Genomic DNA, 27,713 nt, shown 5'->3' on the forward strand with positions numbered 1-27,713 from the left:
TGATGATGGTGTTGCTCTCGCTGTGTGAGGACATGTTTCTCACACCGGGGTGGGGCTGGGGTTGGGGGGGAGGGGGGCGGGGGGCTGTTGCCGTGATCTCCTTGGCTTACCGAGACTTGTCGGGCCGGTCAGCTCTGCCCGCTGGTTGCATAAGCAGTCTGGGGTTTTTTATCAATTGCGGCCACTGGTTCCTGTCCTATCCCAAAGAGTGTCGAACCGGATGGTAGTGAGAGTCGGCGGCGGGCGACGGCGGCGGATCTGTGGTCACTCTGTGGTGTGTTTTCTGTCTGCTCCCATGATGCTGCGTTTGAAGACCTGGGAGGCTGACGGGCAGGGGCGGTTCTGGGCGGTTCTTGAATTAAGGACGCTGCTGAGAGCATTTTAACAGCAATAAATCATTCGCTTACACAAATGAGAATGTCACAGAGAAGACTGGTGGCCTGAAACAGCCCCGACAGCAGGAAATCAGCTTTACGGCACAAATTAGGAAGAGGGCGCTGTTCCTCCGGTGTAAACAGAGCGGAAGTTCTCAGAGTTTCTGGTAGTGGAAGATGGTGGAAGGGGAGGAAAAACGATGAAAAATAACATGTTTATTGTCTTGAGGACGTGTAGATCCAGCAGCTTCCACTGTTTATGGGAAACGTGGTCTTCTTTTCTTATAATCCCAAATAATAATCCTCTAACCACCGAGTTAAGGAGGCTACTCATCATCTAGCTTTAGCGCGGTTGTCTGTTGACATGGTGTTTCAGTTTTAGAGTAAAAAAAACGGAGCTTTGGTAGATTGTTGGCTTATGTAGTTACATGAGCTTTACATTCGTCCACATGGTGGTGAAACATCCTCATTAGTCGCTCCAGATTCCTAATCCAGACTAATCCTTTCACTTCTAGCGGCAAAACAAGTCCCAAACAGACACTTTAACCACATGAAGGAATCTCACCAAAGCACATTATGCCAGCGTAAATTCTAAGTCCCAGTACCTATTTTTTTCATACAATTATAAAGTACTATCAGCTAGGGATGGCGAAAATGGAAAATTTTCTTGGTCGACCACTCATTAATCGGTTTATTTCGGTTAACCGAGAATCTTATTTGACTGTCTGTAAAGTTTACAGACAGTCAAGAACGTGACCGTTTCCGTTCTGTACCACAGATGTCCCCTCAGCAGGCCCAAAACCAATTCAGACATCAGATAATATGGAACACCATTCATCCCGAAGTCTAATATTGTACATAGCCTACCTGATATCCTGCAAACATTATGTAATTTACGCATATTGCTTACCGTGGTGTAGAAGAAATCTCTCTCTCCTCGGGAAAAATATTGTCTCCAGATCCCTCGATGAGTCTGCTTGGAGGTTTTATGACTCTTGCAGACTTGCATGACGTACTTTGTTCAAAACTCTACGTGATCACCATGAGCTTGGCTCGTTTCTCTGGTCTGTCTCTACCGAGCTGAGCTCTGTGCGTAATGACGTAATCCAAGCCCGGCAGAGCGTCCCGTCGCCATGTTTACCGTATTAAACTGTATGTGGGTTCATGAGCAACTTCTCCGCGCTCAGGAACAATTTGAATTTTTTCGATAGAGCAAACTTTATTGAAGTTATGGTATTTACAATATGACGTGCGCATTTGTGTCGGCAACGACACGTTCGGCCTTAAAATTAACTGACAAGATGTTTCGGTTAAAGTTCAAACGGTCAACAACCGGTCAAACGGCCACCAGTTAGCATTCCTACTATCAGCTTGTTTCCTCCTGGTTACGATGCAGAGCTTTCCTGCAGCTACCTGTCGGATCTTCTTTCCACTTGAGATAGGAAAATTAAAAGAAAACAACTGCTGCAGTTGCTCAAAAAATGGGTACTGGGACTTTTTGCTTTTTCTATGATCTTAATGTGCTTTCGGGAGCAGTTTTGCTGTGGAAGTGAATGGACAGATAGAAATCCGATGTTGTGGATTAACAGCCCAGAGGAGCACGGACACACACAGGACGTCAGGACGTGACTTCCGGTGCTACTCTGATATATAATATTTAAAAATCGATTCAGTCGATAGCACATGTAATGGATACTCCCTGTGGTCATTCTAATGCCACAGTTTGACGTATTTGAATGACAAAATTATTGGCAAACAGGAAACGGAACCCCTGTTCATTTTCGCCCCAAACAAAAATATAAAGGAACCGGAAGCCGTGGTCTCGTCACTGATCTGTCGTCTCATTTGTTCACTGTTGAGCAATAATGCTGCATGCAAAACCTTTAATGATGGTAAGTAGAACTGGCAGGATGATTTAATGGTATAGCTTTATCAAACTATCATCATCATCCTCATCCTTTTCAATTCGTCCAACCACTTTCTATGCAGTTATTTTTACCAAAGATGTGAAATGTCTGCCCTGCATATATTTGTGCATCGGGGCTTCTTTCCTTGGTAACACTGGGAGCTTTTGTGACGCAGCACACGCACGCACGCACACACACACACACACACACACACACACACACACACACACACACAGCGGGGTATCATGCTTCCTCTCCACACTGAGAGCCGACATTGGTTCTGACCCGATGACTCATCCGGCTGAGTCTAATGCTGCTGCTACATAAATTCAGATGCAACTCTCTTTGTGGTAAACACAGACACGCACACACACACACACACACACACACACACACACACAAAGAAAGCAGTAGAAGTCCCTGTAAATCTTTATCTGAGCCGCCAACACAGAGCTGAGAGCCGAGTCTGATAAAACGCCTCGACCAAAAGCGGCTAAGGTACGAGAGAGAGGCTTTTTGACGGCTGTTAGCTCTGTGCGGCCGGCTCAAGGAGATGATGATACCAGCGCGCTTCTTTGCACAATGAAAGAGTGTCCCCACAGTGGCGCACACACACACACACACACACAATAGAAGTAAATCCTCGGCAACAAAATAGAATGTCCATTGTAGATGAAAAGAGTCAAGATGTTATGTTAATATGGTTTGCAGAAAGTGCTGTAAAACATTTTGTGTCCCTTAAATCAACAGAGACAATTTAAGGTTAATGCGTGCAACATCAGTGAATCATAACTGGAGACGTCACTGCGATCACCGTAAAACAAATGGGACCGGCACTGAGACGAACGTCAGCCTCTGCACTGCCTTTGCACGTCGTGTGCCACCATTTTGTTTGCAGGAAATCTGCACAATTGCTTTATGGCGCGAGGCGAATGCTGACGAGCTAAAGCGCTCGCCGTCTCTGACAGATGGTGCAGGAGGCGGAAGACGCCGGAAGAATCTCTTCCAGCTTGTTTATCCTCCTCAGCAAAGCTAAAGAGAAAACCTTTGACTGAGCCAGCGCGCGGCAGAGTTTTCGACGCTGATGTCAGATGAGTCGAAAAGGTCCTCACTCCACCATCCGCACTTTTACCCACAGTGCACCTTGAACACTTTGAAACCTGAGCAAATTGGCTCGATTTCTCTCAAAAACATGGGAGAAACACGATAAGCATCTTAGTAAAGAAATTAGTAAAAGGTTACAAGAAAATGACCTGAAAATTAAAAAAAAGAAAAGGGAAAAGGGAAATGAAAAAATAAAAAATAATAATAAAAAAAAATAAAATAAAATAAAATAAAATAAAATAAAATAAAAATAAATAATAAAAATAACCCAAAAAGTAGCCCCAGAAAAAGATAATATTTTTTTTGACAAAATGTAAAATAATTTTCCTTTATTATTATTCCATTATTTCCATTCCATATATTTTCCCTGGTTTTGATAATTTTCTAATAATCTTCTCTTTGTTTATTTGTTTGTTTGTTTCTTTTATTAGCTATTTGCCAGGTCATTTTCTTATAACCTTTTAGTAATTTCTTGTGAGTTCTTCAGGTCATTTCTTTCTAAGTTGCTCTGTATGTTTTTCAGAGCAGTGGGTCCAGCGTGCTGCACTGCAGCTCTCTCAGGGTTAAAACAAAGTGTTTGACAGTGGAATATTGATGTCTACAAACGTCGAGCATTGCACCTTTAATTAACAATCCTGGTTAATAATTGCTATCGCAAGGATCAAGTGAGATATTTGAGCTTTTAATTTAGCTGTAATCATGCAGTAACACACACACACACACACACACACACACACACACACACACACACACACACACACACACACACACACACGGCTGTGCATGGCAATATCCTGCCTTGCTAAGTAAGCGCTTCTGATCCTCGACAGATACAAATGGCCCTCTCTGTTTACAACTCCTGCAGAGCGCAGCGCCGCGCGGGCCGCCTCAGCACGCCGTGTGCTTGTGTGTGCGTTCACGGCTGAGCGCATGTGTCCGAGAGTGTGAGCTCTCCTGTTTGAGGCAGAGAGGGAGGGAAACGAGGCTCCGTCCCCTTTCTCTCCACTGCCATTTATCACCTAAACTGACTCATTCCTCCTCACCTGCTGGTGTCAACCGCTCTTCCTCCCTGCTTCCCGCAAAAAGATTGCACTCCCACAGTGGAACATGCAGGCCCGTAGACGAGATGACAAGGTACTTAACCAGTGTGTCGGTGTGTGAGGCGACCCGGCTTGTGTTGAAGCCGGATCGGGATCCCACGCACAGCTGAACGGCCCATCTCAGGATGGGAATGTGCGTGGTGTCTGTTTTTGTGTGTGTTTCTGAGGGTGGGATGCAGATAAATGTGGCGTCTTGATGCTTAAGAGTTGCTGGTTTTATTGGGAGGGACGGCAGATTCAAGAGCTGCTGTTCAGATAGGAAGAGAAAGAGTGTTTTATGTTATGTAATGAGCTTGATGCTGTGTGTGTGTGTGTGTGTGTGTGTGTGTGTGTGTGTGTGTGTGTGTGTGTGTGTGTGTGTGTGAGCTTTTATTTCCTCCGTCTCCTGCACGTGCGTGGATGTATTGAGTGAGGTCAGGACTTGGCAGGTTTCGCTGCTCAGGGGAAGAGAAATAACAGACCAATCAGTAAGGATAATCACACTGCAGCAAGGATCGGGTTGGGTAGAAAGGGCTGTTATTGGCTGAGTGTGTGCGTGTGCATGTGTATGCGTGTGTGTGTGTGTGTGTGTGTGTGTGTGTGTGTGTGTGTGTGTGTGTGTGTGTGTGTGTGTGTGTGTGTGTGTTGATTCAGCGCACAGCTCCCTCCCTGGCTCCTGGCTCCTCGAATTCAGCCTCCACTAGAGATAATTAGCATTTTCAGAGGCTCTGTGCTAAACAAATGAACGGCGAGGCCCTGTTGTCCTTCAGTGACCTTGAAATCTGAAGGCTGGCACTAACACACCTGCGCTGCGTTCACGTCCCGTCTTTACCTGGCCACGCATTCTGTGTTTTGCTCAGCGTGTGCTTATGTTCAGCCGCCTTGTCTCAGCCGTGAGATGAGAGGCAGAGAGTTGGGGGCTGCGGGGGGAGATGGATCTGTGCAGGCTGCAGCCAAACACACACACACACACACACACACACACACACACACACACACACACACACACACACACACACACACGCACACCGCTCACACGGTCTGACACAAACCCTTCAGGAAACACACACACAGCTCACTCTCGCTGCAAGTCTGGACTCTTATGTTTTTTTTATTGCTGTTATATTTTTTAATATATGTATGCGTGGTATAATTCTACCATGCTTTGGCCCTTTTGTATTTTATTATTTTTATTGTCATTATTTTTATTTTTATCCATTAGTTCATTAATTTATTTAGCACATTTATATTAGTTATTTATTTTAATTTGTATTTAATTAATGAATTAATTAATTTACTTTTTTGTGACAGTGTTTTTGGAGAGTGGTGTAGAAAAAAATTGTTTATTAAAAAACTAACAACTACAATACTACTACTATTAATAATAATAATAATAATAATAATAATGATAGTAGTATTAATGGTAGTAATAATAGTAATGCATGACTATAAACATGCATGTCCATCATTTCTATATCATTATTTCTGTATAGTTAAACTTCTATTGATGTATGTTTATATAACACAAAATGTGTCATTTTTGTATTTTTTTTTTTAATAAATTCTTATTTTAATTGCTACTACTAGTACCACTACCCACAACACTTACAACAATAATGATCATAACAATAACAACAACAATAATAATATAGTAATAACAATAATAAGAACAACAGTTTTGTGATGGTAAATCGTGTGAACATATCATTTTTATTAAATCATGATGGTTAATATAAAGCTCTTGTTTCTTCGTCCTCAGTGATACCAGCTGTTAGCCGCTGCTCTTGTCCTGCCTGAGCGTCCGTCCCCCGGTCAATTCCCCCAGTCCACCCCCCCCCGATCCCCAGCATGAGTTCCTCACCGCTGGTGTCGCGCGCCAACATGGACATCCTGGACGAGCTGCAGCTGATCGCAGCGCAGAATCTGGAGAGGCTGGAGGTCAACAAGTACTACGAGGTGATCAGGGAGCTGGGCAAGGGCACCTACGGCAAGGTGGACCTGGTCATCCACAAGATCAGAGGTGACGCACCACACACACTCTCACACACACACACACACACACACACACACACACACACAGAAACACACCCCGTACCCTAGCCAGACATAGGTGGTACATATTTTTTCCCCATTTCCCATTTTTATTTATTAAATGCGCCTTTTGTTTATCTTGTAAAGCACTTTGTAATACACACAGGCGCACACACATGCACGCTGACAGGCACACACACAGGCTGACAAGCATATAATTAAGCGGTAAGCCACTCCAGGCTGTGATTTACAGTGAATCCAGAGCGGCTAAGAGGGCTTTACTCTTCTTCATGTCATGCCTCACAGTTCTATAGTCACATTGTGTTTATATAACAGCAGGAACACAATATTGTTATTAAAAAAAGAATGCAAATGTTCAGCAAACCCTTTCGTTTTTTAATTAGTAGTAATAATGCTCTCATAAGTGTTCTATTACATATTACAGTATCAGATCATTAAGGGATGGAGTGTGTTCGATGACTTCAACCCGTCAGCACTGCAATTGTGATTATTTCTTTCCTGTTTCCCCCTCAAAGGTACAAAAATGGCACTAAAGTTCCTGAAGAAGAAGACGACCAAGCTGAAGTCTTTCCTGCGGGAGTACAGCATCTCTCTCTACCTGTCTCCCTGCCCCTTCATCATCAACATGTTCGGCATCGCCTTCGAGACAGACGAGTACTACGTATTTGCACAAGAGTACGCCTTAGCAGGGGACCTCTTCGATATCATTCCTCCACAGGTAACTGCACCTCTGACTTGGAGTCACAGAGTGGCACATTTACTGCAAACATATCCATCTCAATGAGTTCTTTTGAGTCTATAAAAACTCATTTAAAAAGCTAAAACTTAAGGTAAATGTAAGCAATGTTAAATATGTAATCCAATCTGTCAGTCTTTTTGCTGTCCTGATTGGTCAGATTGTATTTGCTATATAATTCATAAAGCACATTTTTTTAACCCCGTAATTGGGAGTGTTTGGAAGTGTGAAGAAGTAGAGGTGGTTGGTGACATGGCTGCCAACTTGCTGGCCTTGTTGCTAGATTTAGTAGCTTTTCAGACCCGTTATGTCTCAAACATGAACAGGCAAATTAAATTGAATGGCAGAACAGGCAGTGTAGAACATAAAAGTTTTAAGTTTAGATTTTAAAGTAGTCAGTGTTGGCTTGTCTGATATCATCTGGGAGGTTATTCCATGTCTTCATGATAACAAAACGCTGCTTCACCGGGTTTTGTTCCAACTCTTGGGACAGCCAGCAGACCAGGCCCAGATGACTTGTGAGCCCTTCAAGGTTCATATGACAAAAGCACGTCAGAGACATATTTGGGACCAAAACCACTGCGTGGACATGAAGATTGACTGATTGGTAACCAGTGTAGGGATCTTAGGACTTGTGCAATGTCATGGTATTTCTTTTGTCAAAACTCAGGCAGTGGCATTTTGAATAGTTTGTAGTTGTGTTTTGAAAACTGGTGTTTTTTGAAAGCCCTGAGAACAGACCATTGCAGTAGTCTAATGTACTGGAAACAAAGGCACGGGGAAGCCTTTCTAAGTCTTGCTTGGACATGAATCCTCTGACTCTCACAATATGTTTTAGATGGTAATAAGCTGACAGAGTTGCTGATATGATGCTGCTATTGTTGTAAGTTTAACTCTGAGTCCAGGATGACAGCAAGATTTCTGACTTGATTCTTAGTAACAAGAGACATGGAGTCAAGGTGACGTCCTGTCTTTCTGTTTTGACTCATCCAGGCATTGGTTTGTTCAATGCACTGTGTGTCATCTTCATAATTATGGTAGACTACTCCATTATTTTGCAAGATTTGGTCTAATGTGAGCATATAGAGATTGAATAAGAGAGGTCCCGAAATGGACCCCTGAGGAACCCCACAGGTCATGGATATCTGCTCAGATACAGTTTCCAGTGGAAACAAAATATTTTCTATCATGAAGATATGATCAGAACTACTCGCGGACAGTGCCGGAAAGTCCCAGCTGTTTTTCTGATCTTTGTAATATTATCATGTGGTCTACAGTATCAAAGCCTGCCCTAAGGGTAGGACAGAGACATTGCCTGTGTCAGTGTTTAGGCAAATGCCATTTAGTACTTTTATCACTGTGTTTTAAATCCCAATTGAAAACTGTCAAAGCAGTTGTTTAGGGTTACTAAGTTTTTGATGGACAACGTTTTGAACTTAACCTATAAAGGGTACATTTGATAAAGTGTGATAGTTATTCAGTACAGTAGCATCAAGGCCTTTGGAAAAATGCCAGATTAGAGAGAATTGTTAACTACGAGCAGGAGTTCATAGCTGCTCGAGACTGTTTTAGAGTAGCCTGTGGGCAGAACATCCAGGCAGGAGGTGGATGATTTGAGATGGGACACAGTTTGTGTGTCCAATCCTGTGTCCTGTTGGCACTGAGGAGTTAATAATATGGCTGATGGCTTGAATTGTGTTATTAAAGAAGGCTGCAAACTCATTACATCTGCTGGCAGAAACTATCTCTGGGGACACCGGAACCACAGGGTTGGTTAACCTGTCAACAGTAGCAAATGAGATGTGTGAATTTTTTGCTGTTGTTACTATCTCAGAGAGATATGATTGTCTACTGCTTTTCAATTTCAGACTTTAAATACAAAATCTCTCTATGGATTTCATGGTGAATCTGGAGGTTTGATCTACACCGTTTTGCTCTGCTTTTCAGCACTCCCTTTTCTGGGCCCTTACTGACTGAGTGTTTCTCCATGGTGCCTTTTCCTTACTAGAGAACAGTTTAACCTTAACAGGGACAGTTACATCAATTACATTTGTAGTTTTAGAACTGAAGTCATCTAGTAGATCATAAACAAGATCTGTACTGTCATTGATATACCTTTTTTAAACAGTTTCAGAGCTGATATTGATTTTGGGTGTAACAGACAGATCAAAGGAAATACAGAAATGATCAGATAGAGCAACATCAAGCACAGTGGTGTTTTAGATGTTTGTACTCTTAGTGATAGCTGGATTCAGATCTCTAGCATGGGTCGGCCCCTTCACATGCTGTGCCAGATCAAACGTGTCAAGTATAGTGGAAAGGTCTTTGTCATGTTTGTCACTGACAGTATCTATATGTACATTAAAGCCTTCTGTAATGACTATACAGTCAAATTCAGTGCAAAAAAATCTCACTTTGAAATTTGGAGAGTATTTTGGTGGTCTGTATATTAGCATATGTAGAATACATATTTAAATTTCCTTTTTGAACAACACATATTCAAAGGATGAAAACTGCAAGTGATAACTTCTTGCAAAGGAACTTATCCTAAAAAAAGGCACAGACTCCCCCTCCTTTTTTGTTTTGTCAAGCGCAAACATGAAATAAAGTGGGTGGATTCAGCAGAGATACCATTCCGATTCCCATTTCTGTCCAGTCCAGAGATTTGGAAATCAATGTTTAAAAATGAGCTGTTACCTAGAGATCTATTATTAAACAGAGGTGGTTTTAGATTTGTTGGAGCAGGCCTTGAGATACCAGGCTCACAGGGAATGTGAATCAAATTTGTATGGGGTGAAGACTTCACAGAAAACTGCTGATCTAATGTATGTCTTGACACTGTGGTTATTGCAACAAATCCACCGGTGTTTTCAGACCAGTGGGGAAAATATTCATGCATTCACTACCAAAGCATTTGATGACAAATCAATATCGGTGACGTCAATTTGCACTGCTTGCCTGTCTAAACCAAAGAGGTCTGTTGATCACAGCAATTTCCGTACACAACACAGCCCCCTTGCTCTTCTCAGAGCGGGGGTGAGCAGCACTGGTGTAACAAATTTTAATAACACGTAGGACATGATGTCATCTGGTGACTTTTAGCAAGTTTTTGAGCAGCCAATTGCTACCTTCCATGGAAATGAGCTGGCAAGCCTGGTGGGCGACATCTAAAGATCACTGTACAGACAGTGTGATTGCTCACCAGATATAATTCCAAATTAAATCTGGCTACACATTTTGAGTTGGTTAGATGGTTGGTTAGAATTCTTAAGTCAGCCCAAACAACAACTGTTGAAAGGTATTAATAGCTAGTTGGCTCTCACGATTGAAAACTGGGAAGTGGACAATGAATTGGACTTGTGATTTCTGAGCCTCTGTTGGCCTGGTTTGGATCAAATTTGGAGGCACGATGGATTTTGATACTGGGGTCCAGCATTTTTGATATAAACCTGATTGGCCCACCACAGCGTTGATCTTTCGGGGAATTGTGTGTTTTTGTGTTGATATCCAGTATCCACAAAATGAAATGGAATGGGCCAACACACTGCCACCAACAGGCCAAAAAGTCCCCAATCTTCAAGTCACAATGGTGTAATTTTTTTGCCTATGTACTCTTTGATCAATGAGTTCACTGAGCAAAGAGACAGTCTTCCAAACACTCGACTGATTGACACTTCTTTACTTATTAAAATGGACATTTCAGTTTTAGCAAGTGTTTGATTTTGATTATCAGCAACAACAGATACAGTGACATATTTACATTTTTGTGTTGGTTCTTGTGTATTAGGTTGGTCTTCCTGAGGCAGTGGCAAAGCGCTGTGTGCACCAGGTAGCCATAGCCCTGGACTACCTGCATTTTAAGAAGCTGGTCCACAGAGACATCAAGCCTGAGAACATCCTAATTTTTGACAGAGAGTGCCGCAAGGTCAAGCTGTCTGACTTTGGCATGACCCGCCGAGCTGGATCACCTGTCAAAAGGGTGAGTGAGTGAAATGAAAATGAAGCAGAGTGAATAACGTCAGTCGAATACCCAAATTTTAGTTTCTAGAGCAGTGGCCTTCAACCCAGGCCTCAACATCTTGAGGACTGGGTTGAGTATGTCTCAGTTTGAAATTAAGCTCTTTATGCAGTGGTGGCCTGTTTTGTCTCCCCTCCAGGTGAGCGGTACCATCCCCTACACCGCCCCAGAGCTCTGCGACGTGTCGCGCCATGAGGGTTTCTGCGTGGACTACAGCACTGATGTCTGGGCCTTCGGCGTGCTGCTCTTCTGCATGCTGACTGGAAATTTCCCGTGGGAGAAGGCACTGCCCTCGGACTCCTTCTACCAGGAGTTCATCCGCTGGCAGAGGAGGAGGACGGCCACTGTGCCGTCCCAGTGGAGGCGCTTCACTGAACAAGCCCTCCGCATGTTCCGCCGGCTGCTGTCCGTGGAGCAGGACCGCCGCTGCTCCGTCAAAGAGGTGTTTGGATACTTCAGCCACTCTTGGATGCTCGATGTGGAGAACAACAACGGCAACGGCGCAGGGGGAAGCAGCGGTGGCAGCGGGGAAAGAGAGAGGGTTGGAGGAGGTGGAGGGGGAAATGGTGGAGGAGGAGGTGGTGGTGGGGGAGGAGGAGGAGGAGGAGGAGGGGTCCGTGGTGATGTGGACGGCACCATCTCATCATCTTCGTCCACCGAAGAGGACGAGGAACTCCTTGTGGAGAGGATGAAGCAGCAGACTCTCTCTCCTCTCTCGCCGATGTCCCCGCTCTCTCCTGTGTCGCCCGTGGTGGCGGAGAGGGGCAGCGGCGGGGCGGCCAAGGGGGGGATGATGGAGCCGGGCGGCGGCCACCATTTCGTGTCCGTCTCCACCACCAGTTCCGTGTCGTCCACCAACAGCTACGAGCGAATGCCGCGAGAAAACAACTCGCCGGGGGGACGCATGCTGGTCGCCACGCCCATAGAGATCTGTGTCTGAGGGTTTCTGCTTTAACGTGGTGGCAGACATGCCCGTGCACACTTTTATACCGCTCACTCTCCACATAAACATGCATGCACGGAAATACACACTCCCACACACATGCATACACACCAAGACACTGAGTATACATGTGTATCCTGTTGTACAAACCTAGGGGAAAGGAATGGCACATGAATGGAAGACTGTTATAGAAAATGACAAAAGGTCTTTGCCTGCTGCTTCGAAGAATGGCTGCTTTCTTCTTGACAGGCTTTGGTCAGGTTTCCTTTCACAGGACATTTTTTAAAGAAGACCAGACGAGGTTTCTGCAGAATGGCCCACCATTTAACCATTCAATTCAGTGCACTGTCTGAACAATCTGGCTGCAATGTATGGAAAGCCAAAGGAAACGTTCCAAACAGCTTCCATCCAGCAATTCCGTCACTAAAACCATCTGAAAAGAAGACCAAAATGTATTTCTTAAAGCAATATTTTCAGCAAAAAACAAAACAAAACACAAAAAAAAACAAGCAAATAGAGACAGAAACCGGCGGGAATTCTGTGTGATCTTTCCAGGATGGGACTGCGCTCTCGTTTTTGAAAAAAAAAAGAAAAAAAAAGCCAAGGGACAAAGAGAAGTGATTTGTATTTTTGACGCTGACTTCAAAAAAAGAGCAAAAAGAAAACATGGTTCATGGAAACGCCATGGCAGATAAAAGCAACGGTGGTTTTAAATGTTTCATGTGTAACAAAATGTGAAAGTGCGAGTGTGTTTGTGCGTAAATCACTGTGCGTTCTGTGCGTATGGATCCAAACGATTAAGTGGAATTTTCTCTCTTTCTTTCTCTTTTTTTCTTTGAGAATTATATTATTTATTTAAATCGAAGAAGACTCCAGACTCTATTTTTTCTATTGGTTTTGTAAAGTAGCTGTGTTTGCTTTCTGTTTCCCCTCACTGAGTAACAAGGCATACCTGTGCCAAATCCACCTGTCTGTGAAACACATTTATTTGGCTGTTGTACATATTGAATTAATTGTACATATCAAAGCTGGAGTGCTCAAGGCCAGCAGATGGCAAGAGGTAAAGTATTCATTTTGATCTAGGCTTTTTAGAGGGAACTCTTTTCCCGCTATTGGCTGCAAACCAAGATGTCCCCGAGCCTCAGACTAGACTGAGGGAAGGCTTACGATGTCTCCTGCTTTATCCCCGTTCTTTATGTCAAACATATCTACTTCATGGTTCAAAGACTATTTTCTACACGCTCTCGGAAATTCTGTTTTTGTATAGTTTCTCTTTCCTTTCGAAAACGTTTGATGACGAGTATTGTCTGAAAAAGAAAAGAAAAATGCTCATTTTCAATTGGATCTGAAAAAAAGAAAAAAAATCCATTGAAGGAGATGTACACGGTCACATTTTATAAATTGCATGATGAATAGCTCAAAGATATCTTTATGAACAATTTGAACTGGCTTTACAAAGGACAAAAAAAAGAGATAAAAAAAAAATAATTGTAAAAATGTTGTGATGTGGAATTTTTGCTGTAGCACAATTTTCTTGCATTATGTCCCAGAGTGAATATTGCTGTTATGATCTCTTGAGACATCCTAGGGCTAAAAATGACAACAATAATTAGTTTTTATTCAGTGTATTGTATTTGTATGCTGTTAATGTTGTGTAGCCATCTCACCCCCCCCCCCCCTTTAGAAACAGAAAAATACTTTTTTGTGAAGCATGAAGGACATGCAGCGAGAGGCTTTGTTTTCAGTCGCAGGTTGGGAAGGAAATGTCTTTTCAGGGGGAAACATTGAAAAGTCTAGTCTTGCTTTTTCAAGCTTAAAAGAAGGAGAAAAAAGGAAACCGTTACTTTACCGTTGTTTGGCTAATCATAAATATTACCAAAATAATTTTGAAGAAAAAAGAGATTGGATCATGCGTGGGAATGGGCATTTTGTGCGTTGCGATTTCCAGACATAAATCTGCATGAACTTGTATGTGCTGAAGCTCTATTGTGAAAAACTGCTCATTTGCCTCTCTTGTCACAAGCTGTAGTTCTCTGCCATTGCAGAATCGCTGCAAGGAAACCGTTTGTGCATCCTGTACCAGTCAGCAGCTCGGGCTTTGATCTGCTGCTAACAGGATGCTGTCAGCCCAGATCAAGCATCAGCTCAGCTCTGGTCACACCCTTACTGGTGCAATTTGGACAGAATTCACAAAGCTGCCCCCTGAGCAGTGAGCTAGTATGCAAATGACTACATCTTGTGACAATTTCTGACCTCATCAACAGCCCTCTGACTCAGAACAAAGGGCCGTCCTGATAGCAACACTGTGGCGGTGCTGTTTTCTCCAGCCTGTCGATGCAGACGCTGGCTCCGGCACGGCAAATTCAGCCGGTGAAGTGCTGAAGACAAAAACAATCTACCTTCAGCCGCAAAGATTTCACTGGACTCTGTAATACCTCATCATGTCATCCTCTAACAGCTCCCCACCCTCAATGTGTCTTCAGCACTTCCCAGATGAATCTGCGGTGCATTAAAAGGCCATCTGGACAAGTCACTGAAGTCTCATAACCAGGTATTAAATGTTTCCTGACACTTTTGGTGAGATAATTCCGCTTGTTTCCAACATGTTTCCAGAGATTCTCTAGAAACAAGTGCCATGGAGCAAAGCAGAATGAGGGCAACCACTCAAATTAAATCAAGAAAATGGCAATTGATTCTAGAGACTATTGTGCTCCTCACTGGCAGATTTTTCTTCACTTGTCCCATGAAAAAAACAAGATTTTAAGTCCTGCTGCTAGACTAAATGACTTGTTCAGGTGGGTATTCGTGTGAGGTGATGCGTGAGGCTGAGAGGAGACAAAGCAACCCTCCAGCATCGGGGCGCAAGCACCGCCGCAGCTGAGGACACCCGAGTTAGGACGACATTTGGGATACGTGCTTAACATGCAAGCTTGCATCCCTTTTCTTCCTCCTAACACCTGAGTCATTCACTTGCTGCCTCCTCAACTCAACCATGACGTAACGTGTTGCAAGCCGTGTAATGGAGTTCCTGTGTCTTTCTGTCCAGTGACATATTTCCAAGCACCATGATTTTTAGTGGAGTTTTAGTGAGTAGATGAACACAGCACTAGAACTCGTATCCGGTTCTGTCTTTGCAATACAACTGTCTTCCTGTAAGCTCAGATTTAGTCCACAATAAAAATGAGAATTCTTGTTGGAGCGACGTCTTGTTTGTTTGTTTTTACCCAGGGGTCTTATCGTGTCGTGTGCCAGGACTCGATAAAGGCCAAGTCTTTTCTGATTGCCACCAATTACATCACATTGTCATTTGTATGCTCACAGCAGACGGTGACGCTTCAACATGACACCATTTGCGATTGCGTAAGAAGCCCTTCTGCACAACCTGACCATATCTGAGCCAGCTTTAAAGGCAAATCTTCCCCTCTAAGTTGAAAACCAGACAGTCAAGAACGACACAAATCGTTTGCAGAAAAAGACAACGCTGAACAAAATATTTATTTTTGACAATTACATGACCCCTGGCTCTCCAAGAGGTTGAACACACAGTACAAAATGTTGCCGTAAAATAAAAAAGGCGATGAAAAATGACAACGTAGGAGCTGGCAGTCCTAATCCCGTGTTAAACCTAAAACCACCACAGCACTGACAGACACATGGAGGAGGCATTGGAATGTGATGGGTAGCATGTACCAGTAGAGAAGGCTATGCATCTGCTGAGATAATAATAACAACAATATCCTGCTACATGTATCATTGCTCCAGTCAATGTGTGATGAATAGAATGAGCCCAAAACAAAACAAACAAACAAAAAAAAAAAAGAAGCAAGAAACAGAAATCCTAAAATAAAATTCAAATTATTAGAATATCTGAGATTCAGCCCTGAGATTTAGACACGGACAAAAATATTAGAAAATCTAAACACGTTTCATAAAACATATTCCAAAAGCTGTATTTGGTACAATGCATACAACTGCTTGAAATTTAAAAAAAAAAAAAAAAAAAAAAATTATATTGCAGTGAGAATTCAGGCTTGGTGACACGTGATGTGCCGTATTGGGGGTCCAAAAACAGTCACTGCAACTGATGCAAAATACACAAAAGATGGCACAAATGAAAGGGATGTGGCGTCGCGGGTTGAAGGAGACTTTCCGGTGTTTTGTCTCCCGCCGGGTTTAGCAAGATGTTGTAAGCTGGCGAGGCAGTTAGTTCCCTCTGTGTGGATGTCTTAACATTCAGTCATGGCTACGATCCAGCCTGCACAGACCTCTCTCACTCACACACACACTCACACACACACACAGTTACAGACGTTGGGCTCAGACAGCACAACGGTGCCCCTAATGGTGCTATGCAGAAAGTACATACAGATGTTCCACTGACACTGGTTACATTGACTTTTGTCTAAAAACGCAAAACAAAAACAGGCAGGCTTTCAGTCCCACACCTTCAAACCTGATTATACAGGTACAACCAAACTGGGATTCAATCTCCATACATGGTTCACGCAAAGTCCCACATATTCGGTGTGTGTGTCTGTTGGTAGGGAGGGTGGGTGAGGGGTTGTTTGGAGCTGGCCCACCAGACCAATTCTATTAACACCAAAGTTTGCAGCAGAAAAGTGCATGCAAGCTGCCTTTAGTCATCAGGATGTCCAAAGGAAGGCAATGTACATCCAATGATTTGTCGTTGCACCACAAGCTGGTTAAGTATAGGAAAAACAAATTGTATACCTCTAGCAGATAAGGCTGATTCTTCTTTTTTTATTTAGAAAAGATTGTGGTGGAAATGCACCGATACTCAGGCCCGAAACAAACTGAACTGAGCTTAAAAAAAAAAAAAAGAAGAAGCAAACAACGACTTGGGAACTTTGTCAGTACCTATCAAATTAAAAGATACAGGGGGATGTAAACCAAAGACTTCCCATGTCAAAGAGCCATGGCTGCTACAACACCTTTAGTTAAACATTAGTGACACTGTGGAAGTCAAACAACACAAAGATCCTGTATGGTCCTGCATCTCTGATGTGAGCAATGATGCTTGCTCTTGTAAATAGACGAAAAGTATGACCAACGTAAATGAGCTGCGGCAAGTTTAGTCAGCAATACAGACGAGGGTTGGTTGATACGAACATTACGAAACTTGAAACCATGAGTGAAATATTGTGATGAAATGCCACAGAGGAGAAATCCCTAAAACACAACAGAGGACTTGTGATGAATACCATCGCAGGAAAAACTAAGCCAATTATCCCCAACCAGGGAGCACAATAAACCTACATCCGAGTTCCTTTTGGGTTGGTGCAGACCGCTACCCTCCACTTCCCCCCCCATGTGCTGTGCACAACCAAGCAGGCCGTCTACAGGATACACATTCACATTCAAGCCCCATGCAGATGGACAAAGTGCTTCAAGCCAACATAAATCATGAAACGGTCTGATCCTGACAGCGAGATTATGGCCATGTCACCTAGCGGATGACTCAAGCTGACAAGCTCTCTCAGCAGGTGAATTTAAAATGAACCACATGGGATTGCCTGCACCAAATGATACGATGGGGGCAGTCGGGCGAAAAAGATAATACTGCAGCCGGGGCAGAGGACTAGACATTTTCAGAAGGTGAGTGCCACTCAAAAGTGCTTCCTGCAAAACCCCTAGCATGGGGAAAGTACATTCAAACACACACTGCTCAGTTCCCTAAATAATGTTTCTCTTCATTCCTGGCTACCATCACGCGGGCCGACCTTTTTAGTGCAAGTTTAACTGGAGACTTGCCGTGTGTGCCCCTTCTTTGCGACACAAAACATAATGCCATGTGTGTTAACATCAAGCAGGCGTTTCATTTAATGCAAAAATTCAAACTCTCTTCTGGTGACGGTGTCTGATGGCATCTGTGAATGACTTGTCAGGTACCTAGGCCAGGAAGTATTCTATGGGGGAAACTGAGGGTCATTTCCAGACTGACCTGTCCCATCTCTGTCCCATCTCTGTCCCAACCCCAAATGTAACCAGCATTTCCTTGACTGGCTTTAGTTCTCAGCATTGAATTACCTCATCAATAACTTAAAAACACACAATCAAACCTCTTTGACGACTGCTGAAGAAGAACCCTAAGAGAAACTCCAGGAATAAATAAACCAAATATAATTACAAATTCTTATAAAATTAAATATCTTTGATTGTTATTCATATTAAATTCAGAGAAAAAACAAAAACACAAAATAGTTTTCCTCATAAATAACTACAAAGTGATAACACAAATCACAAATTCAGCATGTTATTGTAAATGAAATCCAAGTTTGTGTTTTTCGTCGGTCCAACGGTGTTATTGGCTTGGAGGCCTGGATTAAAACCCCTGGATGTTAGCGGCCGTGTCTTGAAGCCGGTGGCCGTGGTGAGTACCGTTGGACGGGACCGAGGGGAGGAGGTACGCTGACTGGGACGGCCCATGTCTTCCCAGTCGGAGTGTTGAGGGTTAACAGTGCAGCTGAAGAGCAGAGGGTGAAGTTAAGGTTTGCGGGTGCTGATTGCGGGTGCTGGCTGTCAGTCAAGGGAACCCTGGTCCACGGTCGCCATGGTTACCAGGCAGGCAGGGGAGTCCCTGCAGAATGTTGCAGGTGAATGTCTGGAAGAACAAGCAGAAAAAAACAAGAATTGAATTCATCTTGCGACGTTAGCCAGTCTTCATGTTGTGATGCCTCAACCATAGTATGTATATTACAAAGAAGAAAAAAGGGAGTGTTACAGCAGAGGCTTTGTTTCCATAATGATCAGCTGCAGTAGCTGCCACTATAAGCACAAACCACTTATGTACTTTTAAACACACAGCAGAAACTCCCACAAACAACCAATCTGTTCTCATCACAGAAGCAGCTACTTCCAACTTTTCAGCTACTTTCCCCATGTTCATTCTGTTTTTTTTTTTGTTTTTTTGTTTTAATTTTTTATTTTTTGGTCATCCTTAACAGTTGCTGCCTCTCATGTGTGAAAAACACCACTTCTTCTTGTGCTTGACTGGCTCAGGAAATTGTGGTCCACATCATAAACTCCTCTTAAACATTTTCTCAACTTTACAAAGTCCTCTGTTCTGCTTAAAAAAAGAAGCCAGGTGCAGTCTTTCTGTGTCTCGCTCTCTAACAGACTTGCAGCTGCTTTTGGTCTTTGACTTTGAGGCACTGGCATTTTTTTTAAAGGGTAGCATAATGTGAACATAGGCTGAAAGACACAGTTCACCCATTTTGAACAGATTATTTCACTTCTCCCCCAGCTGTTCTGTATGACAGTATTGGTGCTGTCTTCCTCTCATTGTTACTGAGTGCTGGATACGGGCTGGATGCTCCAAATGCTAACTGTTACCCTCCTGCCATTGAGGTGGACTTCACCCCCAGCTAACTTTCTGAAAAATAACTGCCTAAAACCTCTCAAAGCAGGTTTAACATCACTTAATGAATGTCACTTTCTGAAACTAAAATGCACATACAACAACTGAGCACACATAGATGATAGTTTTGCTCAAATTACTGTATATTATACATTAATACAAATAAGTATTTATTCTGTAATCAACATTCAGAAACTTCTACACCTCCTGCATCCCTCCACATCTGAGGAGCAGCAGCCAGCACAGAGACAGAAGTAGATTGAGTTTGCTATTGTATATTTTCTTCATTGAAAACATGTACGTATGTTGGAAGACAAAAATAAAAACGTCCTCCTGAGTACTCCCTTTTTGAGATGAGCCATTAGCAGAGGAAAACTTAAATTTTAATGACGTGATAAGGTCATAGGGGGATTTTTAATTCATGCAAAACATACTGCAGGCAGTTGCATTATTTAAGTATAGAGAGCATTTACTAACCACATGCAATTTCTGCTCACTTTGTCACCTGTCATCCCATCTGTTCCCAGGAGGGGCTTTGAATGTCTTGTTCTAGCGTGCGGGGGGAAAAATTCACAATTAACACTTAAATTACTAACAGAGGACTGCAAAGTCTCCCACAGGATTAGGTACGAGTGTAAACGTACTGGTAGATTCTGAGAAGAACTTACACATATCAGCTATAGACATTAATGTTTCATATCACTGGTGCAATTATTCATTCTCACCTTGTGCTTTTTACACTTCATGGAGAAGTTTTCCTCAATGAGCACACAATCTGCAAGGATAAGAATGGAACATGAACCGAGGATGCTGTGGTGATTCACCCAAAAGGTTGAGCAGCCCACATATGCAAGTTGAGACTTAACGGATGTAATAATAGTAACTTGCCACAGACCATAAAAGAGCTATTTACAGAAAACACATGGATGTGCACACACCTTAACTCAACACACACGCACACATCAATGCATAGCACCATTAGTGGGTGTATGCAGCATAATATTGTGAGTCAGTTGTTATGTTAAGAAAACAGCACATTTTGAAAGAAGAAAAATCTCCAAAGAGAACAACTCCTCCACTTGTCCTCCACTTGTTAATATGTCAGATTAAATGAACGGCTCACCCAAAAACTGAATTTGTTGTCATTATCTACTCACCCCCGTGCCACATGAAACACAGGCAAAGTGTATTTGTCTACACAAATTAGAGGGAGGCAGCTAGCACACCTGCATCACAGCCTTCTCCAAAACAACTTAAGTCAATAGGTAGCACATTTTAGGGTTCCAAAAAGGGCAGAAAATCACCCCCTACAGCTCATGCAGTATTATCCAAATCTTCAAAAGAAAACCAATCACTTCCTGAGTGGAAAACTTCCACATTTACAGAACTCTGCACAAATCCTCACTAAAGCCTTTGATAGCGACACAGTTCACGACCAACGTGCACCAACAGCTTGCACAAGCTGTATGAAGTCATTCTGTTGTCATTTCTGTCCTTTCTGGAATTAAACAGTGGTACCCATTGATTTCAGCTGTTTTGGAGACAGCTGCAGAGTTGTGCTACCTACGTCTGAAATTGTTGTAAAGACAAAGACTTTTTTCTGTTTTTCAACTGCCATAGAAGAGAGGAAGTTAATGACCAAAGTTTCATTTTAGGCAAACCGTTCCTTTCATAAAATGCTCGTAAGGATGCACAAGTCAGATGTAAGAGGCAGCTAAGGACACAAACTGTAAAGACAGAAGAAGTCAACAAAGCTGTGCACACTGTGCCTGTACAAGTGGACTGGATGAGAAAAAAGTCATCTCTTTCCCAAGTGATGTGAGGGTACGTAAAGGGCATAAGGCTAGACTTACCCGACTCCAGAGCACATCTGTAGTGGTACTTGTTAGGACAGCCCTTGAAGAAGCAGCCCAATGTGGCACCTCGACTGCGGCAGCCTGAGCACATCTGAAAACACCAGTGGATAACATTTCAGTCTTAACCAGGGTGTCTGCAAGTTTCACCAGAGTACAGTTAAGACCTTCCAGTTCCTTTATACTGCCTCTTACTATGAAATACAAGACCACCTTCACCACTGAAATGAAGGTGAAAATGAAAAAAGGCAGCTAACAGGTCTGCAGGACTGGAATGATGTCTTACTAAGAAAGTAGTGTACAGAAAAAAACTCTTCCTGACCTTTAATACTGAATTGAAAATATTGTATTTACCAGTATTCAAGGACTCTGAGGCCTTGGAGCGGGTTAATAAAATTCATGAGATTTTACAACTTTAAGGAGTTGTACACACTTAACATCTGGAGAGCAAAGACAGAGAACCTCAAGGACTTTTACAGTGAACAATCATATGATCAAATGACCAATGGCAGCACTGATTTCCTGTAGCTAATCAAGAATTATGACTAAATGAACTCCTTTGTGTAATAACACACTAAGATTATAAGGTTGGAGTGCAGCTTTACCGTCTCCTGGGCCACCTTCACAGCCTCTTCCAGCCCGTAGACCTTGCCTTTCACCAAGAAGACGCCTGCAGACCAAATGCCGCAGTCTTCGTGGAGCCAGTATTCACAGGACTCCAGGGGCACCACAGGGGGGCTGTACCAGTCCTCCACAGCCGATGAACTGGCATCCGACCTGGACCGCTTGGCTGCAGGGCTGCCGGGAATGTCGCCGTCACTGGTCCACCGATGTCCCCCGAGCAACTCTTTCTGCTTCAGCTGAGATGCCGGTCTGAGAGGCCATGGCGCCATCGGACGGGCAAACTTCCTCCTCCGCCCTCCCGCACTGCAGGAAGAAGAGTCAGAATCGCTGGTGTCCTCCTCGTCTTCTTTGACTCCTGACGTGCTTGCTGGTGTTTTGGCACCGGGTTGGTAGCCCTCAGGGTAGTAAGGGCCATGGAGGTCGCCCAAGTCCATGGCGTTGGCCGACTGACCACACAGGCAGCAGATGAGAGGGCGCTGGTGCTGGCTGTGGGTGGAGGCCCGGCCAAGCTGGAGGCAAGAGGTGCTGGGTACAACTCCAGCTATGAAGCCTCCAGAGTGGGCCTGCTGCTGCTGCTGTTGGCCCTTCTTGTGCTGTGGCTTCATCTCCTCCGGGTAGTTGATTACAGTACACAGTGACAGAGATGACTGCTTGCGCTCAACACGGATAAACGGAGAGAATGTATCCAACCTCAGGTCCCTTTTCTCTTCCTTGTAGTTAACATACTTCAACTTGATCTCAGGCTCTTTGGGGGAGAACATGGAGGTTGACTGGCTGGGTTTGTGTTTCTTTCGTCTCCTCTTGGGAGGGTGAGCCGCCTTCATCTTTGCAGCGGGAGATGTTTTGCTACCAGCAGCCTTGCCTTTGCACTTGGCAGGGCTCTTCTTTGGAGACTTTGGTGGAGGGGAAATTCTTGCCACATGAATCTCTGGTGAGGGATCAGGATGAGAAATATGCTCTGGGTCTTTCTTTGACTTTTTGTGTACAGAAAACTGAGGACTTGACTCTGGCAAAAGTTTCTTCTTGGACTGTGTATGAGCAGCACGCTTGGGGCTAGCCTGTGTTGAGTGTTTGGGGTGTGAAAAATCCTCGGGCTCTTTCTTTGACTTCTTGTGCACAGCAGACGGAGGACTTGACTTTTTGGGGGGTGTGCTGTTGTGTGAGTTTTTGGAATTATTGATGATTTCAGAATCTGAGGTAGACTCTTTGCAACTGTCAGTGTTAATGCTGTTAGTTTTACCCCTTTTCAATGGGGATGAAGCTTTTTGTTTGATCTTTCTCGCTGAGATAGATGTTTTCACCCTGCCCCTCTTTCCTTTTTTTCCTTCCAACGGCGAGTCACTGTTTGTCGAACTGCCTGATTTAGAAACACTGGCTGTGGTTTGGAAAGCCTTGACTTTCTTACTAGTGCGGATGCATCTTGACACTTTATACCTGCCGGGATTGATGTTCATGACTATGGCCTCTAACCTTGTCCCTCTGCCAGAACGCACTGGCAATTTCTTTTTTTTTAAAGTCCTCTGTAGTGCCCTTGTATTCCCGTTCATATGAGGAATGACAGTCTTGGGTTTCTTTTCTAAAACATCATGACAATCATGAAAATCACCATCATCTGTCAAGTCAATCATAGGCTCCAGAACGGCCTTGCGTCTATGGACTGGCTGGTTGTGTTCACTGCTGGTATCTAACCTTGGTGTATTATCACTGCTGCTAAACCTTGGACCTGGGTCAGAAGGCTGGGTGGGCCCTTCTCCACTCTGGCTGTCCCACACAACATCATCAGTCGCCTCCAGAAAAGAGTTGTCTCCGCTGGGCGAGCTGGAAGCCTGAGGCAAGATGAACACATCCTCCACGTCGTCCAGTGAGGTAGCAGAGGGGGAGACAGGGTCCTCCAGAGGACTTATATACTCCCTGCTCAGTGAACACAGATCTCTAGCACCCACATTGTCAGGGATGACCACAGGTTCCTGGGTTCTAGAGATGAGAAAAAGCACCTCAGAGCCACCCGCATCCTGATGCTCCCCTGAGACAGCAGTTAGGGTCTCTGGAGAGGATTCAACACATGCTCCAGAACCTGACCAGCTATCACCTTGACCATTTTCCAAGCCCCTGCTGTTTTCTGAAAGACCATGTTCCACTCCGCCTTGCTGAGCCTCATTCATATCCCCATCACCGGAAGCAACTCCACCGTTGAACTTGCAAGGCTGCTCTGTTAAACATACTCCCACACTGTCCTCTTCCCCCACCTGAGTCTGAGACAAGGACTGAAAAAGTTCTGTCTGTGTGGCAAGGTCCACCGGCCTGTCAACCGGCTCTAAGTAGTGCTGGCTCAGTGCATAGCCAGTCTCCCCGAGCCCTTTCTCTGCGTCACAGGGAGGCTGGAGGGAGAACTTGCTGATAGACGGTACGCCATACAGCGGTGAATGCTGAGATAGAGAGTCATGAGTGGAGAAGACGTGAGACCTGCTCACATAGGAGAGGGTGACTGTAGTGTTGGAGAAGGCATTGTCTGGCTGAATTTGATCCCCTGATTGGAGCCGGATGTCTGTGGAGGCAGTCTCTGAGAAGGGTAGTCCAGTTTTGCTGGTCCCAGAGTTTGGGTACCAGCTGGGGCTCTTGACCATCCGTAGGGCCTCGAGCGAGTTGGCGTTGAGGACACATTCCTCGCCTTTCCTGGTCAAGTCAATCACAGTGGGGATGCTGGAAGTGGAGAGGTCTTGAGGCTGTAGTTCATCGAAGCTCCCTGGTGGCTGCTCCATAACAACTGAAATGGATGAAGAAGACAAAAGAAACTTAATACTATCATTTGCAGTGCTGCTAATACTTTGGATGACGGCAAACTAACCACCATTTAATTGGCAAAATAGTAGTGTATCCCAATCTTTTTAGGCTGCCATTAGTGGATAATGTACATGCTCAGTAAATGTAAATGCTTAGCAAAAAGTAACAAACTGTAAGTTACATGTAGATGGGGTATATTAATGAATACTGCTGTTTTGAAAGCATAATTCATTTCTGTCTCTATGCTTTACAATCACTAGCTGGAGGTCATAGTTTACCCACGTTTGAATTTTACGTACAGCATTAGTTAAAAATGAGCTTTGCTCCCATATACTTGATTCGCTTCACCTGCCATTAAACTTCGTTGGTTCATGTTAGGTGGGTTTTACCACTTTTGTGTCTGTCAAAAAGACAACTAGGAAGTTGAACCAGGTAACGTTAACACGAGCTAAAGGGAACTGACGTGTGCTTCAATTTGAATACGAAACATGGCTGTGACTGACTGGAAATTATATTATCAGTTTACGTCAATATTGCACCGTTCGGCACGATATAGTCAGCTGGGATGTCCCACTGCAGGCGACCGAGTGAAGGACCTTTAAAAAATATTTACCAACAACGTTGTCAGGTCAGGGTTGCTAATTCGTTAGCTTAGCCACGGCTAATGCTAGCTTGCTAGGCCCGGCTTAGCCTCGACAACGTTCCGTCCAGTTTTGAATAGAGAGAACGTTTCGCTAAACTCCATTCTGTAACTGACAATTTAATGTGACCACACTTAAAAGACAAAGATACATACCTCGGAAAACATCATTCAACAGCTTCGGCTGATCGACACGACCCACGCTTCAATTCGGCATTTTTTTTTAGTCCCGTAAACAGCACTTTATTTCGATAAAATGTCAACTTATAACAGATTCACACTGCTCGACTTACCAACGACGGCGCTAATGTGGTTGACGTTAGCTAAGAGCTCGTAACAGGCGTTTTTTTTTTTTTTTTTTAATTTAAAATTTTTTCTTCAATAAGTGCTTCTTAGTGTATTGAAAGTATGCCGAATTCGGGAGTGGGTGATAACAGTTCAGAACAGTCCAAGTTGTGTTAAGCCATTTGTGTAAGTTTGACGTTGCTCAAGGAAACATAAATTGCCAGATATTTTAATGGAGTGTAGCAATCCAGTGTTCCCATTAAGGAGGACGGGACGTATCGGGGCTAGGCCCGGCTGGATGAAACAAAGACAGAGCGGAGCTTATGCGCTGCGCTGCTGATCAAAACTTACCCGGACGGGAGGGATCGGGAAGGTTTTCAAAACGTCCAAATTCAAGAATCTGCCCCACCCTGCATTTCTTTTATGAGCCCATCAGACTCTAACTCATCTAAATAAAATCTATAAATTAGTGAAACCCACAAATTAAATAAAGATAACACACACTTTCCAGGAACACACTACTCTGATACCAGCAGCGTCAAATTAGTTTGACTGTAAACCTGAACTTCCGAATACAACCTTCAAAACAAAACCAATATAACATGTGATTTAAAGTTCTCCGAGTGGTTCAAAGACCCCCAAGTGAAAATAAGGAGTGCATTTCAGGGATACTTTGTGTTTAATAAAATGATGAATGCACAGTTTTGCCTGAGATCAACATAATAATAGCAGGCCCTGTGTCTGAATTTAACTGAGTTAGAATAAGCTGGCGCTGATCTGCCCTTTGTTTGCCCTGTACGTCAGCCTGTCAAAGTGCAGACATTCTCAAACACAGACATTATAACAGGCAACCAGCTTTTTTTAAAACGTGTGTAAGGTTATTACAGTTTCAAATATGCATTACAAAATTTAAAGTATTACTTCATAGTACTTCCGGTTTTGTTCTGTCGTGTTGTAGGAAACTTGACACTCATCTGACAGCAGCAGTGGAGCAGTTGTCACTCAGCTGGAGAACAGTGAGGCATCATGGGAGACAAGTGAGGGGCTTATTGAGCCAATAAATAAATATATATCATATAGATTTCCCAGGATTAAACCATTTCCTAAATTATACACTTTTTATACCTGTTTTCTCCTGAACTACTTCAACCCATATGCCCCGTTTTAATGTCTTTCTTTTCCCCTTCTTTTTGGCATAGAGTCATAAAAATACATCATATCATAGACTCTGAATGGGTCCTATTCAATTTCTATGGTCACAAACACACTCTATGGGACTGATAAAACAGATTAACAAATAGTATTTAAGTATGAGAAGCTAAACAGAAGTTCTATCAATTTACATTTTTTTTTTTTATATGAAATGGCAATGTTACAGCAATGTTAAAATGATTTCTCATGCAGGTTCATGCCTGATGAGTGTGCCAAACAATGAATGAAGGGAGAAATCACACAGCCTTTTTGATTTGGATCAAATCATCAATCATCTCTCTCACAAGCAATAATCTGTGAGGTAGTCAGTATGACATGCAGAGCCTCATTTATTCAAAACTTCTTAACCACAAAGTATGTGAGTGTAGCCATGACCCAGGTGAAGATGTAATTTATTGAAAAAGTTTCTAGTGTAAACCTAGGTATAAATTCCATGGATCAGGCCATCTGCTTTTATCATGTTCTTTGAAATGATATAATAGAATCAAAGGGGCAGAATAAAACATCTGTAAGCGAGGCCCCTGGATTGCAACTTTGAAATTGCTGTAGAGTACTTCGTAGTCTTTTTCTGACCAAGCTAGCATTACCTGGCAAACTGTGCACTTGTCAGGTAAGGAGCCACAGTATATAACAATGTCATTGGTTGAGAGATGTTTAATGTTATTGATGTAAACGTTTGAGCACAAGATGTCCAGGATGTATCATTAAACATCCTGTCAATGTGCCA

The 27,713-nt window shown here is 43.4% G+C and overlaps 2 protein-coding genes across 6 annotated transcripts in view; one reads left to right on the top strand and one right to left on the bottom strand.

Annotated features, from left to right (window-relative positions):
* The window catches only part of bsk146 (brain specific kinase 146), an 18,545-nt gene extending 3,133 nt beyond the window's left edge, over positions 1 to 15,412 (top strand). The window contains exons 2-6 of the mRNA XM_030078505.1: positions 6,224 to 6,484; positions 7,032 to 7,234; positions 11,040 to 11,231; positions 11,410 to 11,821; positions 11,864 to 15,412. Coding sequence (XP_029934365.1) covers positions 6,313 to 6,484; positions 7,032 to 7,234; positions 11,040 to 11,231; positions 11,410 to 11,821; positions 11,864 to 12,210 — 1,326 coding nt within the window. The 5' untranslated portion in view covers positions 6,224 to 6,312 and the 3' untranslated portion in view covers positions 12,211 to 15,412. The remainder of the gene's footprint in view (positions 1 to 6,223; positions 6,485 to 7,031; positions 7,235 to 11,039; positions 11,232 to 11,409; positions 11,822 to 11,863) is intronic.
* A 263-nt stretch (positions 15,413 to 15,675) lies between these two features.
* On the bottom strand, positions 15,676 to 26,327 carry LOC115377757 (retinoic acid-induced protein 1). 5 transcript variants are annotated; one of them, XM_030077762.1, is made up of 6 exons: positions 26,126 to 26,327; positions 22,050 to 24,832; positions 21,445 to 21,538; positions 20,317 to 20,366; positions 20,089 to 20,140; positions 15,676 to 18,835 (listed from the first exon to the last, which is right to left on the bottom strand). In XM_030077762.1, exons 2-5 carry the CDS (start codon positions 24,825 to 24,827, stop codon positions 20,093 to 20,095), a joined length of 2,970 nt encoding a protein of 989 aa, XP_029933622.1. In that variant the 5' UTR covers positions 24,828 to 24,832; positions 26,126 to 26,327; the 3' UTR covers positions 15,676 to 18,835; positions 20,089 to 20,092. The 5 variants fall into 5 exon arrangements, with proteins under 5 accessions (XP_029933622.1, XP_029933618.1, XP_029933620.1 ...); XM_030077758.1 differs by having other exon boundaries at positions 20,069 to 20,140; XM_030077760.1 differs by lacking the exon at positions 26,126 to 26,327 and adding an exon at positions 25,783 to 26,115 and having other exon boundaries at positions 20,069 to 20,140.
* Between the last annotated feature and the right edge of the window lie 1,386 nt (positions 26,328 to 27,713).

This window comes from Myripristis murdjan, chromosome 19 (genome assembly GCF_902150065.1).
Source record: "Myripristis murdjan chromosome 19, fMyrMur1.1, whole genome shotgun sequence".
Lineage (NCBI taxonomy): Eukaryota > Metazoa > Chordata > Actinopteri > Holocentriformes > Holocentridae > Myripristis > Myripristis murdjan.

Excerpts from the sequence above, each read along its gene's own strand:
- LOC115377757 (XM_030077762.1), bottom strand. The coding sequence starts at position 24,827 with ATGGAGCAGCCACCAGGGAGCTTCGATGAACTACAGCCTCAAGACCTC. Across the intron at positions 21,539-22,049 it reads TGAAGGTGGCCCAGGAGACG|ATGTGCTCAGGCTGCCGCAG; the intron begins GTAAAGCTGCAC and ends TGGTGTTTTCAG. Across the intron at positions 20,141-20,316 it reads TGAAGTGTAAAAAGCACAAG|AACAAGACATTCAAAGCCCC; the intron begins GTGAGAATGAAT and ends CCCGCACGCTAG.